Here is a 16,671-nt window from a genome sequence, read left to right on the forward strand (position 1 = left end):
AGACAGAGGAGACTGAGTTAGGCTGGGTCGATAGAAAGGTGAGAGTGAAGAGATCACTGTCAAATCAAATCACATTTTATTGGTCACATACATATATTTATCAGATGTTATTGCGGGTGTAGCGAAATGCTTGTGTTCCGAGCTCCAATCACTCACAAGCCACATGTCAATGACCTTTTTGACTATCAGTTAAATATAGGCCTTTAGGTTTAATACCTTTCTGTTTACTGCAGTTACACAGGCAGCCCTACTACCACCCAGTCAGACAGCCAGCCAGTCAGGTGAGTTCTGTCTGTGGTCTGCCGTGTACAGGTAGGGAGGCTTGGGGTATAGGGTGGGCACTGGGCCGTATACTGGGTACATGATCGTTAAGAGTCTCTGGGTGTCCTGTCCTACCTGAGGCTGCGTGAGCGGGGGCGCATGGGCGAGTGTCGTTCATCCTCGTCTGTGATGCTCTCGGAGCTGAAGTGCTTGGTGAGGAAGTGCAGCTCGTCCGCCGTGGGCTGGAAGGGCAGCTGGTGCAGCTTCTCCTGGGATGAACAGGATGACTGTGAGAAGCAGAGAGGGAGGGATTACAAGGGAAGAAGAGCCGGGCACTAGTAGCGGCTAACTGCTAAAAGGAGGGATTACAGCAGCAGAAGAGCCAAGTAGCGGCTTACTGCTGGAGGGAGGGATTACAAAAACAATAGAGCCAAGTAGCTAGTAGGGGCTAACTGCTGGAGGGGGGATTACAAAAACAATAGAGCCAAGTAGCTAGTAGGGGCTAACTGCTGGAGGGGGGGATTACAAAAACAATAGAGCCAAGAGGCTAGTAGGGGCTTACTGCTAGAGGGAGGGATTACAAAAGCAATAGAGCCAAGTAGCTAGTAGGGGCTAACTGCTGGAGGGGGGGATTACAAGAGCAGAAGAGCCAAGTAGCTAGTAGTGGCTAACTGCTGGAGGGGGGGATTTCAAGAGCAGAAGAGCCAAGTAGCTAGTAACGGGTAACTGCTAAAGGGAGGGATTACAGGAGTAGAAGAGCTGAGCAGCTAGTAGCGGCTAACTGCTGGAGAGAGGGATTACAGGAGCAGGAGAGTCAAGTAGCTAGAAGTGGCTAAATGCTGGAAGGAGGATAACAGGGGCAGAAGAGCCAAGTAACTAGTAGTAGCTAACTGCTAAGGGAGGGATTACAGGAGCAGAAGAGCTGAGTAGCTAGTAGCGGCTAACTGCTGGAGGGAGGGATTACAAGGGGAGAAGAGCCGGGTAGCTCGTAGCCCAGCGGCTAACTGCTACTGTGAATGTTAACTCCTGGCTAAGGTAGTGTCTTCTGCTCTCTACTGGGCCGTTGTGAATGAACAAACTTTGGAGAATTTTAAATGGGGATGATTGTCTGTTAAACACTTAGACTGTACATTAGGGGTTACGGAGGTATTGTTGCTCCTTTGACTAAGATAAAAAATATTTAGAGCTAATTTAACCTGAATCCATAATGAGGTTATATGAGCACAACAACTTCATCTCCTCTGAGCTGGTGAGTAAGCAGAAAGCCTTCAGGCTTTTCATCAACATGAGGAAGAGGCTGTATGTGCCGGACATCAGTCAGACTAACAATATGACTAACGGTCAGACTAACGGTGAGACTAACGGTGAGACTAACAGTCAGACTAACAGTCAGACTAATGGTGAGACTAACAGTCAGACTAACGGTCAGACTAACGGTGAGACTAACAGTCAGACTAACGGTCAGACTAACGGTGAGACTAACAGTGAGACTAACGGTGAGACTAACAGTCAGACTAACAGTGGGACTAACAGTGAGACTAACAGTCAGACTAATGGTGAGACTAACAGTCAGACTAACGGTGAGACTAACGGTGGGACTAACAGTCAGACTAACGGTGAGACTAACAGTCAGACTAACGGTCAGACTAACAGTGGGACTAACGGTGAGACTAACGGTCAGACTAACGGTGAGACTAACGGTCAGACTAACGGTGGGACTAACAGTCAGACTAACGGTGAGACTAACAGTCAGACTAACAGTCAGACTAACGGTGGGACTAACAGTGAGACTAACAGTCAGACTAACGGTGAGACTAACAGTCAGACTAACGGTGAGACTAACAGTCAGACTAACGGTGAGACTAACGGTGAGACTAACAGTCAGACTAACGGTGAGACTAACAGTCAGACTAACGGTGGGACTAACAGTGAGACTAACAGTCAGACTAACGGTGAGACTAACGGTGAGACTAACAGTCAGACTAACAGTCAGACTAACGGTGGGACTAACAGTGAGACTAACAGTCAGACTAACGGTGAGACTAACAGTCAGACTAACGGTGAGACTAACGGTGAGACTAACGGTCAGACTAACGGTGAGACTAACGGTCAGACTAACGGTGAGACTAACAGTCAGACTAACGGTGAGACTAACAGTCAGACTAACAGTCAGACTAACAGTGAGACTAACAGTCAGACTAACGGTGAGACTAACGGTGGGACTAACAGTGAGACTAACAGTCAGACTAACGGTGAGACTAACAGTCAGACTAACGGTGAGACTAACAGTCAGACTAACGGTGAGACTAACAGTCAGACTAACGGTGAGACTAACAGTCAGACTAACGGTGAGACTAACGGTGGGACTAACGGTGAGACTAACGGTGAGACTAACAGTCAGACTAACGGTGAGACTAACGGTGGGACTAACGGTGAGACTAACAGTCAGACTAACGGTGAGACTAACGGTGAGACTAACAGTCAGACTAACGGTGAGACTAACAGTCAGACTAACGGTGAGACTAACAGTCAGACTAACAGTCAGACTAACGGTGAGACTAACAGTCAGACTAACGGTGAGACTAACAGTCAGACTAACGGTCAGATTAACGGTGAGACTAACAGTCAGACTAATGGTCAGATTAAAAGTCAGATTAAAGGTGAGACTGGTCTGAACCAGAGGGAAGAGATGTACTGTACTAGGAGGGGTGTGAGATTCTTCTGGGATACACACACAAAAACATTATGTAAACACACACACAAACTCACTGAGACGGTGGAGCTGGGTGTGTTAGTGCCATATCCAGAGGAGGGAAGTGAGGCCAGAGACCAGCGTCTGCCATCCGTCCTAAGAAAGAAAGAGAGAGAAACACAGAGAGGATGGCAGGGGTTAATGTCAGTTCCTGGGTTTACTATGAAAGGCTTGATGGAGCCATGGTACCCAGCTAGATGTCCGGGACAACTCACACTGAAAATTCCAATCAAATCTAAGTTTATTGGTTACGGACACAGATTTGCAAGCGTTATAGCAGGTGGAGTGAAATGCTTGTGTTACTAGCTCCAACAGTGCAGTATAATGTATTGTGTTACTAGCTCCAACAGTGCAGTAGAATGTATTGTGTTACTAGCTCCAGCAGTACAGTATAATGTATTGTGTTACTAGCTCCAACAGTACAGTATAATGTCTTGTGTTACTAGCTCCAACAGTACAGTAGAATGTATTGTGTTACTAGCTCCAACAATACAGTATCATGTATTGTGTTACTAGCTCCAACAGTACAGTATAATGTATTGTGTTACCAGCTCCAACAGTACAGTATAATGTATTGTGTTACTAGCTCCAACAGTGCAGTATAATGTATTGTGTTACTAGCTCCAACAGTACAGTATAATGTCTTGTGTTACTAGCTCCAACAGTGCAGTCGGATGGATTGTGTTACTAGCTTTAACAGTGCAGTATAATGTCTTGTGTTACTAGCTCCAACAGTACAGTATAATGTATTGTGTTACTAGCTCCAACAGTACAGTATAATATCTTGTGTTACTAGCTCCAACAGTACAGTATAATGTCTTGTGTTACTAGCTCCAACAGTACAGTATAATGTATTGTGTTACTAGCTCCAACAGTACAGTATAATGTATTGTGTAACTAGCTCCAACAGTACAGTAGAATGTATTGTGTTACTAGCTCCAACAGTACAATATAATGTATTGTGTTACTAGCTCCAACAGTACAGTAGAATGTATTGTGTTACTAGCTCCAACAGTACAGTAGAATGTATTGTGTTACTAGCTCCAACAGTACAGTAGAATGTATTGTGTTACTAGCTCCAACAGTACAGTATAATGTATTGTGTTACTAGCTCCAACAGTACAGTAGAAGGTATTGTGTTACTAGCTCCAACAGTGCAGTAGAATGTATTGTGTTACTAGCTCCAACAGTGCAGTAGAATGTATTGTGTTACTAGCTCCAACAGTGCAGTAGAATGTATTGTGTTACTAGCTCCAACAGTACAGTAGAATGTATTGTGTTACTAGCTCCAACAGTACAGTATAATGTATTGTGTTACTAGCTCCAACAGTACAGTATAATGTATTGTGTTACCAGCTACAACAGTGCAGTATAATGTATTGTGTTACCAGCTCCAACAGTGCAGTAGAATGTATTGTGTTACTAGCTCCAACAGTACAGTAGAATGTATTGTGTTACTAGCTCCAACAGTACAGTATAATGTATTGTGTTACTAGCTCCAACAGTACAGTAGAATGTATTGTGTTACTAGCTCCAACAGTACAGTATAATGTATTGTGTTACTAGCTCCAACAGTACAGTAGAATGTATTGTGTTACTAGCTCCAACAGTACAGTAGAATGTATTGTGTTACTAGCTCCAACAGTACAGTAGAATGTATTGTGTTACTAGCTACAACAGTACAGTATAATGTATTGTGTTACTAGCTCCAACAGTACAGTAGAATGTATTGTGTTACTAGCTCCAACAGTACAGTAGAATGTATTGTGTTACTAGCTCCAACAGTACAGTATAATGTATTGTGTTACTAGCTCCAACAGTACAGTAGAATGTATTGTGTTACTAGCTCCAACAGTACAGTATAATGTATTGTGTTACTAGCTCCAACAGTGCAGTAGAATGTATTGTGTTACTAGCTCCAACAGTGCAGTAGAATGTATTGTGTTACTAGCTCCAACAGTGCAGTAGAATGTATTGTGTTACTAGCTCCAACAGTACAGTAGAATGTATTGTGTTACTAGCTCCAACAGTACAGTATAATGTCTATGTCTTGTGTTACTAGCTCCAACAGTGCAGTCGAATGTATTGTGTTACTAGCTTTAACAGTGCAGTATAATGTCTTGTGTTACTAGCTCCAACAGTACAGTATAATGTATTGTGTTAATAGCTCCAACAGTACAGTATAATATCTTGTGTTACTAGCTCCAACAGTACAGTATAATGTCTTGTGTTACTAGCTCCAGCAGTACAGTATAATGTATTGTGTTACTAGCTCCAACAGTACAGTATAATGTCTTGTGTTACTAGCTCCAACAGTACAGTAGAATGTATTGTGTTACTAGCTCCAACAATACAGTATCATGTATTGTGTTACTAGCTCCAACAGTACAGTATAATGTATTGTGTTACCAGCTCCAACAGTACAGTATAATGTATTGTGTTACTAGCTCCAACAGTGCAGTATAATGTATTGTGTTACTAGCTCCAACAGTACAGTATAATGTCTTGTGTTACTAGCTCCAACAGTGCAGTCGAATGGATTGTGTTACTAGCTTTAACAGTGCAGTATAATGTCTTGTGTTACTAGCTCCAACAGTACAGTATAATGTATTGTGTTACTAGCTCCAACAGTACAGTATAATATCTTGTGTTACTAGCTCCAACAGTACAGTATAATGTCTTGTGTTACTAGCTCCAACAGTACAGTATAATGTATTGTGTTACTAGCTCCAACAGTACAGTATAATGTATTGTGTAACTAGCTCCAACAGTACAGTAGAATGTATTGTGTTACTAGCTCCAACAGTACAATATAATGTATTGTGTTACTAGCTCCAACAGTACAGTAGAATGTATTGTGTTACTAGCTCCAACAGTACAGTAGAATGTATTGTGTTACTAGCTCCAACAGTACAGTATAATGTATTGTGTTACTAGCTCCAACAGTACAGTATAATGTATTGTGTTACTAGCTCCAACAGTACAGTAGAATGTATTGTGTTACTAGCTCCAACAGTGCAGTAGAATGTATTGTGTTACTAGCTCCAACAGTGCAGTAGAATGTATTGTGTTACTAGCTCCAACAGTACAGTAGAATGTATTGTGTTACTAGCTCCAACAGTACAGTATAATGTATTGTGTTACTAGCTCCAACAGTACAGTATAATGTATTGTGTTACCAGCTACAACAGTACAGTATAATGTATTGTGTTACCAGCTCCAACAGTGCAGTAGAATGTATTGTGTTACTAGCTCCAACAGTACAGTAGAATGTATTGTGTTACTAGCTCCAACAGTACAGTATAATGTATTGTGTTACTAGCTCCAACAGTACAGTAGAATGTATTGTGTTACTAGCTCCAACAGTACAGTATAATGTATTGTGTTACTAGCTCCAACAGTACAGTATAATGTATTGTGTTACTAGCTCCAACAGAACAGTATAATGTATTGTGTTACTAGCTCCAACAGTACAGTAGAATGTATTGTGTTACTAGCTCCAACAGTACAGTAGAATGTATTGTGTTACTAGCTACAACAGTACAGTATAATGTATTGTGTTACTAGCTCCAACAGTACAGTAGAATGTATTGTGTTACTAGCTCCAACAGTACAGTAGAATGTATTGTGTTACTAGCTCCAACAGTACAGTATAATGTATTGTGTTACTAGCTCCAACAGTACAGTAGAATGTATTGTGTTACTAGCTCCAACAGTACAGTATAATGTATTGTGTTACTAGCTCCAACAGTGCAGTAGAATGTATTGTGTTACTAGCTCCAACAGTGCAGTAGAATGTATTGTGTTACTAGCTCCAACAGTACAGTAGAATGTATTGTGTTACTAGCTCCAACAGTACAGTATAATGTCTTGTGTTACTAGCTCCAACAGTGCAGTCGAATGTATTGTGTTACTAGCTTTAACAGTGCAGTATAATGTCTTGTGTTACTAGCTCCAACAGTACAGTATAATGTATTGTGTTAATAGCTCCAACAGTACAGTATAATATCTTGTGTTACTAGCTCCAACAGTACAGTATAATGTCTTGTGTTACTAGCTCCAACAGTACAGTAGAATGTATTGTGTTACTAGCTCCAACAGTACAGTAGAATGTATTGTGTTACTAGCTCCAACAATACAGTATCATGTATTGTGTTACTAGCTCCAACAGTACAGTATAATGTATTGTGTTACCAGCTCCAACAGTACAGTATAATGTATTGTGTTACTAGCTCCAACAGTGCAGTATAATGTATTGTGTTACTAGCTCCAACAGTACAGTATAATGTCTTGTGTTACTAGCTCCAACAGTGCAGTCGAATGGATTGTGTTACTAGCTTTAACAGTGCAGTATAATGTCTTGTGTTACTAGCTCCAACAGTACAGTATAATGTATTGTGTTACTAGCTCCAACAGTACAGTATAATATCTTGTGTTACTAGCTCCAACAGTACAGTATAATGTCTTGTGTTACTAGCTCCAACAGTACAGTATAATGTATTGTGTTACTAGCTCCAACAGTACAGTATAATGTATTGTGTAACTAGCTCCAACAGTACAGTAGAATGTATTGTGTTACTAGCTCCAACAGTACAATATAATGTATTGTGTTACTAGCTCCAACAGTACAGTAGAATGTATTGTGTTACTAGCTCCAACAGTACAGTAGAATGTATTGTGTTACTAGCTCCAACAGTACAGTATAATGTATTGTGTTACTAGCTCCAACAGTACAGTATAATGTATTGTGTTACTAGCTCCAACAGTACAGTAGAATGTATTGTGTTACTAGCTCCAACAGTGCAGTAGAATGTATTGTGTTACTAGCTCCAACAGTGCAGTAGAATGTATTGTGTTACTAGCTCCAACAGTACAGTAGAATGTATTGTGTTACTAGCTCCAACAGTACAGTATAATGTATTGTGTTACTAGCTCCAACAGTACAGTATAATGTATTGTGTTACCAGCTACAACAGTACAGTATAATGTATTGTGTTACCAGCTCCAACAGTGCAGTAGAATGTATTGTGTTACTAGCTCCAACAGTACAGTAGAATGTATTGTGTTACTAGCTCCAACAGTACAGTATAATGTATTGTGTTACTAGCTCCAACAGTACAGTAGAATGTATTGTGTTACTAGCTCCAACAGTACAGTATAATGTATTGTGTTACTAGCTCCAACAGTACAGTATAATGTATTGTGTTACTAGCTCCAACAGAACAGTATAATGTATTGTGTTACTAGCTCCAACAGTACAGTAGAATGTATTGTGTTACTAGCTCCAACAGTACAGTAGAATGTATTGTGTTACTAGCTACAACAGTACAGTATAATGTATTGTGTTACTAGCTCCAACAGTACAGTAGAATGTATTGTGTTACTAGCTCCAACAGTACAGTAGAATGTATTGTGTTACTAGCTCCAACAGTACAGTATAATGTATTGTGTTACTAGCTCCAACAGTACAGTAGAATGTATTGTGTTACTAGCTCCAACAGTACAGTATAATGTATTGTGTTACTAGCTCCAACAGTGCAGTAGAATGTATTGTGTTACTAGCTCCAACAGTGCAGTAGAATGTATTGTGTTACTAGCTCCAACAGTACAGTAGAATGTATTGTGTTACTAGCTCCAACAGTACAGTATAATGTCTTGTGTTACTAGCTCCAACAGTGCAGTCGAATGTATTGTGTTACTAGCTTTAACAGTGCAGTATAATGTCTTGTGTTACTAGCTCCAACAGTACAGTATAATGTATTGTGTTAATAGCTCCAACAGTACAGTATAATATCTTGTGTTACTAGCTCCAACAGTACAGTATAATGTCTTGTGTTACTAGCTCCAACAGTACAGTAGAATGTATTGTGTTACTAGCTCCAACAGTACAGTATAATGTATTGTGTTACTAGCTCCAACAGTACAGTAGAATGTATTGTGTTACTAGCTCCAACAGTACAGTATAATGTATTGTGTTACTAGCTCCAACAGTACAGTATAATGTATTGTGTTACTAGCTCCAACAGTACAGTATAATGTATTGTGTTACTAGCTCCAACAGTGCAGTAGAATGTATTGTGTTACTAGCTCCAACAGTACAGTATAATGTATTGTGTTACTAGCTCCAACAGTACAGTGTAATGTATTGTGTTACTAGCTCCAACAGTGCAGTAGAATGTATTGTGTTACTAGCTCCAACAGTACAGTAGAATGTATTGTGTTACTAGCTCCAACAGTGCAGTAGAATGTATTGTGTTACTAGCTCCAACAGTACAGTAGAATGTATTGTGTTACTAGCTCCAACAGTACAGTAGAATGTATTGTGTTACTAGCTCCAACAGTACAGTAGAATGTATTGTGTTACTAGCTCCAACAGTACAGTATAATGTATTGTGTTACTAGCTCCAACAGTGCAGTATAATGTATTGTGTTACTAGCTCCAACAGTACAGTATAATGTATTGTGTTACTAGCTCCAACAGTACAGTAGAATGTATTGTGTTACTAGCTCCAACAGTACAGTATAATGTATTGTGTTACTAGCTCCAACAGTACAGTAGAATATATTGTGTTACTAGCTCCAACAGTACAGTATAATGTATTGTGTTACTAGCTCCAACAGTACAGTAGAATGTATTGTGTTACTAGCTCTAACAGTACAGTATAATGTATTGTGTTACTAGCTCCAACAGTACAGTATAATGTATTGTGTTACTAGCTCCAACAGAACAGTATAATGTATTGTGTTACTAGCTCCAACAGTACAGTAGAATGTATTGTGTTACTAGCTCCAACAGTACAGTATAATGTATTGTGTTACTAGCTCCAACAGTACAGTATAATGTATTGTGTTACTAGCTCCAACAGAACAGTATAATGTATTGTGTTACTAGCTCCAACAGTACAGTAGAATGTATTGTGTTACTAGCTCCAACAGTACAGTAGAATGTATTGTGTTACTAGCTACAACAGTACAGTATAATGTATTGTGTTACTAGCTCCAACAGTACAGTAGAATGTATTGTGTTACTAGCTCCAACAGTACAGTATAATGTATTGTGTTACTAGCTCCAACAGTACAGTAGAATGTATTGTGTTACTAGCTCCAACAGTACAGTAGAATGTATTGTGTTACTAGCTCCAACAGTACAGTATAATGTCTTGTGTTACTAGCTCCAACAGTGCAGTCGAATGTATTGTGTTACTAGCTTTAACAGTGCAGTATAATGTCTTGTGTTACTAGCTCCAACAGTACAGTATAATGTATTGTGTTAATAGCTCCAACAGTACAGTATAATATCTTGTGTTACTAGCTCCAACAGTACAGTATAATGTCTTGTGTTACTAGCTCCAACAGTACAGTAGAATGTATTGTGTTACTAGCTCCAACAGTACAGTATAATGTATTGTGTTACTAGCTCCAACAGTACAGTAGAATGTATTGTGTTACTAGCTCCAACAGTACAGTATAATGTATTGTGTTACTAGCTCCAACAGTACAGTAGAATGTATTGTGTTACTAGCTCCAACATTACAGTATAATGTATTGTGTTACTAGCTCCAACAGTGCAGTAGAATGTATTGTGTTACTAGCTCCAACAGTACAGTATAATGTATTGTGTTACTAGCTCCAACAGTACAGTGTAATGTATTGTGTTACTAGCTCCAACAGTGCAGTAGAATGTATTGTGTTACTAGCTCCAACAGTACAGTAGAATGTATTGTGTTACTAGCTCCAACAGTACAGTATAATGTATTGTGTTACTAGCTCCAACAGTACAGTATAATGTATTGTGTTACTAGCTCCAACAGTACAGTAGAATGTATTGTGTTACTAGCTCCAACAGTACAGTATAATGTATTGTGTTACTAGCTCCAACAGTGCAGTATAATGTATTGTGTTACTAGCTCCAACAGTACAGTAGAATGTATTGTGTTACTAGCTCCAACAGTACAGTATAATGTATTGTGTTACTAGCTCCAACAGTACAGTATAATGTATTGTGTTACTAGCTCCAACAGTACAGTATAATGTATTGTGTTACTAGCTCCAACAGTGCAGTAGAATGTATTGTGTTACTAGCTACAACAGTACAGTATAATGTATTGTGTTACTAGCTCCAACAGTACAGTATAGTGTATTGTGTTACTAGCTCCAAGAGTACAGTATAATGTCTTGTGTTACTAGCTCCAACAGTACAGTATAATGTATTTTGTTACTAGCTCCAACAGTACAGTAGAATGTATTGTGTTACTAGCTCCAACAGTACAGTATAATGTATTGTGTTACTAGCTCCAACAGTACAGTATAATGTATTGTGTTACTAGCTCCAACAGTACAGTATAATGTATTGTGTTACTAGCTCCAACAGTACAGTAGAATGTATTGTGTTACTAGCTCCAACAGTACAGTATAATGTATTGTGTTACTAGCTCCAACAGTACAGTATAATGTATTGTGTTACTAGCTCCAACAGTACAGTAGAATGTATTGTGTTACTAGCTCCAACAGTACAGTATAATGTATTGTGTTACTAGCTCCAACAGTGCAGTATAATGTATTGTGTTACTAGCTCCAACAGTACAGTAGAATGTATTGTGTTACTAGCTCCAACAGTACAGTATAATGTATTGTGTTACTAGCTCCAACAGTACAGTATAATGTATTGTGTTACTAGCTCCAACAGTACAGTATAATGTATTGTGTTACTAGCTCCAACAGTGCAGTAGAATGTATTGTGTTACTAGCTACAACAGTACAGTATAATGTATTGTGTTACTAGCTCCAACAGTACAGTATAGTGTATTGTGTTACTAGCTCCAAGAGTACAGTATAATGTCTTGTGTTACTAGCTCCAACAGTACAGTATAATGTATTTTGTTACTAGCTCCAACAGTACAGTAGAATGTATTGTGTTACTAGCTCCAACAGTACAGTATAATGTATTGTGTTACTAGCTCCAACAGTACAGTATAATGTATTGTGTTACTAGCTCCAACAGTACAGTATAATGTATTGTGTTACTAGCTCCAACAGTGCAGTAGAATGTATTGTGTTACTAGCTCCAACAGTACAGTATAATGTATTGTGTTACTAGCTCCAACAGTACAGTGTAATGTATTGTGTTACTAGCTCCAAAAGTACAGTATAATGTCTTGTGTTACTAGCTCCAACAGTACAGTATAATGTATTGTGTTACTAGCTCCAACAGTACAGTGTAATGTATTGTGTTACTAGCTCCAACAGTACAGTATAATGTATTGTGTTACTAGCTCCAACAGTACAGTAGAATGTATTGTGTTACTAGCTCCAACAGTACAGTATAATGTATTGTGTTACTAGCTCCAACAGTGCAGTAGAATGTATTGTGTTACTAGCTCCAACAGTACAGTATAATGTATTGTGTTACTAGCTCCAACAGTACAGTATAATGTATTGTGTTACTAGCTCCAACAGTGCAGTAGAATGTATTGTGTTACTAGCTCCAACAGTACAGTATAATGTATTGTGTTACTAGCTCCAACAGTACAGTGTAATGTATTGTGTTACTAGCTCCAACAGTACAGTATAATGTCTTGTGTTACTAGCTCCAACAGTACAGTATAATGTATTGTGTTACTAGCTCCAACAGTACAGTATAATGTATTGTGTTACTAGCTCCAACAGTGCAGTAGAATGTATTGTGTTACTAGCTCCAACAGTACAGTATAATGTATTGTGTTACCAGCTACAACAGTACAGTATAATGTATTGTGTTACTAGCTCCAACAGTACAGTATAATGTCTTGTGTCGGCAAGAAATCAGGAAATAACAACCCACAGTAGATACATTACAGAGAGCATGTGTCAGAATCCACAATATAAATATGTGGTGTGTTGAGACAGTATATATCATTTGGACAGAAAATAGTATGTTCAGTAGTAGGTATATTTGGATGAGCTATGTGGAGAGTACAATTTATACAAAGTCTGCAAACACATGCAAGCAAACACACACGGACACAAGCCAGCAACACACACACAAACACAGCCAAGACCACAACATGGAGATGAATATGAGATGAACTGAAGCTGTTCTGCATCACAGTCCTAGTTATAGGGTAGTTTCATGCAGGCTTGGGATGACCATACTTCTTTAGGGACTCTAGGGCATCACAAATCCACGGATACGTTCACTGTAAAAACAGCAACACAAAAGGACTGCTCTGCTCAACAAGACGTGGCGCCTTTTCAGGGCCCGTGTCCACAAAGCATCTCCGAGGAGTGCTGCTCTAGGATCAGTTTAGCCTTTCAGATCATAATGAATACGATTATATGGATAGATCCTAGAACATCACTGCTACTAGAACTTCTCTGGGGCCCTGGTGTGTCCATGCTGGGCAGAGGACATGGGAAAAGGTGATGGTGAAAGGTCAAAGGTTACCTGTCAGCCCTGTGCCCGTGACTGTGTGGGAGAGAGGATAGTGTGTTAGCTCTACAAACCCACTGGTTTTGTGATGAGCAACGCAGAACCATTTCATGTCAGATATCCTTATTTATCACACTTCACCATTGTGTGGCACTGTTGCATCAGGTTCATTTTCCTGTCTCCCTGTCCAACCTGATTTACTGATTCAGAGCAGAAGTGTTATCTATCTCCCATAGAGAAGACAGGTTATTTCATTTTACTGGCACATGGCATATCGGTCTTCTTGTCTCGAAGGACTGATGAAACTTACTTCTTAGAATCCTTTTCATGTGGAGTTGTGCCTAACTCCTCTCAGGCTCGCTATATCTAGTTATGTAATTACACCTATTCAAAGCCTGTGAATGATCAGAGGATATTAAACTAGGCTTCAACCCTTCAGATGATCTGGCTTTGATTAGCCAACCTGTCAATTATCACAGAGCTGCTGTGAGTATTAGCCATGGGAGGAGTTGAAGAAAAAAGTTTAACTGGGCTTGGGGAAACTGTCTCTTCTGTGGGGTGCAGGTGACTGTCAATCAGCATTATGGCTCAAATGACAGAACGGGGTAATAATCCCTTCTGCCTAGCAAACCACTGTATATACAGAGATAAGATGATCAGACACATTAAGTCATGTGATCCCAAATGAGTTAACCCCTTGACCCCAGGCTCACCTGCGAGCTGGAACGAAGGAGAAGTGTGCTGCCGTGCTGGGGGAGAAGTTTCTGGGGCTGTCCAGGGGGCTGCTCCCTGGGAGAAGTAAGATAGAACGACAATGATTAAATACAAGAAGAAGCAAAAGGCTCAGCTCTAGACCTAGTTATTTAGGTGTAAAGGCCATAAAGTCCCCTTACATAGTCATATCACTGATGTGTGTAACAAGGTCGTGAACCTACACAATAGATTACCCAAGATAATATTTATTTCCCGCTAAGAACCACGTCAAGGAGAACCTAGCAGGACACATGGACAACAGAAATAACCCAACAACACAATCACACAGGTTACAGAAAAACACCCAACCTTTATTAGCATGTGGAAAGAGACTGGAATCTATTGTTCTGACATCCCTGTGTGTGTATCGCATAGTACGTACATCCCCCACCTCCTTCACCCAACGGTAAATAGCAAATACATCACGCCTCCCCCTCCTCTGTCTTCCTACTTTCCAACAGGATAATAGGAGTCCTTTAGAGATAACAAAGCTCTGGATGCAGGTGTTGTAATTTAGCCAGGGACAGGCCCGAGGAGATGATGTGAGGGGGAGGACCCGGATGAGACGGACACGAGGTGCTTAATCACTGGTCTGCTAATCGTCTGGCTGCTTCTTCACAGCAACAACAGCAGCAGTAGAATCAGAGAGAGATGAGATGAATGAGAGAAACAAGAGCATTTAAAGCCCATTACAGAGAGGAAGGAGATGGAGACAAACAAGCTACTCTTCCAGTAGCCGCAGAACACAACGTGTCATTACTGTTCTTAGTAATACTGCAGAAGGGACAGAGAAACAAGATGATGGAGAGAGAATAGGAAGATAGAGAGAGGAGGAACATGAAAGAAAGACAAAAGAGAGCAGGGATGAGGTTGAATAAATGCTCTGGGGTTCGGGTCTATATAGAATCCTCTGTCTGCCTGTTAGCCTACATTGTGCATCACAACCTGCTCAACATAGAGGAAACCTGGGGTGTGAGTCACAACCTGCTCAACATAGAGGAAACCTGGGGTGTGAGTCACAACCTGCTCAACATAGAGGAAACCTGGGGTGTGAGTCACAACCTGCTCAACATAGAGGAAACCTGGGGTGTGAGTCACAATAAATCTGAAAAGTGGTCAGGGGGAAATGGAGGTGGGGGGGTGAAACATGGTGTGCTTCCTGCTCTCACCATTCACCAGGTGGGGAAGCATGACGGACGGACGGGGGCTGGAGATCACCTCCCTCCCGCATCAATTATGTATTTTCTGAGAAAGCGTAGGCAGTAAAAAACCTTTAAATATTAATACAAACATTTATTCCTTGTCTATCTGTTAGAGTAGGAAACGCTTGACTCTTTGTGTGTGTGTGTATGAGTGTGTGTGTGTATATCTGTCATGTAACTGGTAGTGCGTAACATTGAGTAGCAGTGCGTTGAGGCTGGGCCCTGGGCCTGTCAGTGAAAGCTGTGTTTAAATGGGCTTGGGGGCCTCTGAGGTGCTATTAGAAGGCATGGGAGAATGAGCTGCATAGGTACAAACAGTACCGTAGATTCAGGCAGGGGGCTGGATAGATAGACAGATACACACACACCTCACTGAGAAGATGAACCATTATTCAAATGGAGCCGTGTCCGCAGACACATTCAGTGACACACACAGGCAGGGGATCCACCTCGCTCTACAGTATGGTGGAGAGATACTGTAGCCTACTGCAGGGGAACAACCCCATACTGTCTGTGAAGGCTGAAAGCGATTCAGAGGCATATACAGTATGCATTTTGCACTGGAGAGCCCATGGTGTGTAACATGACAATTCTATGAGATGACAGTAAAAACCTCCTCTGTGTTTTCCTCATGGGAGAAACACTCTCCTCATTCTACACCCCTGAAGTCATATCTATTGGGTTGCTGCTCATTAAAGAAGAGACGCATGCAGACAAACAGCTAGCTCCCTCAGTGACAGTGTCCTATTTTACCACCCAAATAAACAAACACAGAGACATAGAAACACACAGTCAGACAGAGACATACACAGTCCATTAGAAACATAGACATATATCCAAACACACACTCAGAAAAGGGATGACAAATTGAACATTGTTCTTAATGTTTAAGGTGCAAAAAGAAAGTACAAAAATACAAAAAATACATAATACATGTGAATTTCCAATGCAGGTGCACTGCTGCTGGCAACAGTTTGGGTCTCACGGTGCGTCCCATTCAGATGGTTAAGCACTGCACCTGTACTGCCATTACTGTACCTCACTTCTACACCTCTATCTCTGTGGAGTTCCCACCCTGGTGACTGCACTCAGAACACCTGTCCCTCTCAGCCAATCAAAACTCAGAGAACACTGTCTTGTCCAATCAGATGTCTGCTACGCACTGTGCACTCAGTAAATACTAGACTGACCATAGAACAAGAGACGGAGACAGGGAGACAGATAAATATATATAGAGAGACAGGGAGACAGATAAATATATAGAGAGAGAGATAGGGAGACAGATAAATATATAT

General features: G+C 40.5%; 1 protein-coding gene across 1 annotated transcript in view; it reads right to left on the reverse strand.

Annotated features, from left to right (window-relative positions):
- Positions 1-16,671, reverse strand: part of LOC135513190 (microtubule-associated serine/threonine-protein kinase 2-like) — a 316,935-nt gene that overhangs the window by 49,483 nt on the left and 250,781 nt on the right. The window contains exons 7-10 of the mRNA XM_064935986.1: positions 14,135-14,210; positions 13,437-13,457; positions 3,031-3,109; positions 397-548 (exon numbers count right to left, since the gene is read on the reverse strand). Of these exons, the coding sequence (XP_064792058.1) occupies positions 397-548; positions 3,031-3,109; positions 13,437-13,457; positions 14,135-14,210 (328 nt within the window). The remainder of the gene's footprint in view (positions 1-396; positions 549-3,030; positions 3,110-13,436; positions 13,458-14,134; positions 14,211-16,671) is intronic.

This window comes from Oncorhynchus masou, chromosome 24, assembly GCF_036934945.1.
Source record: "Oncorhynchus masou masou isolate Uvic2021 chromosome 24, UVic_Omas_1.1, whole genome shotgun sequence".
Classification (NCBI taxonomy): domain Eukaryota; kingdom Metazoa; phylum Chordata; class Actinopteri; order Salmoniformes; family Salmonidae; genus Oncorhynchus; species Oncorhynchus masou.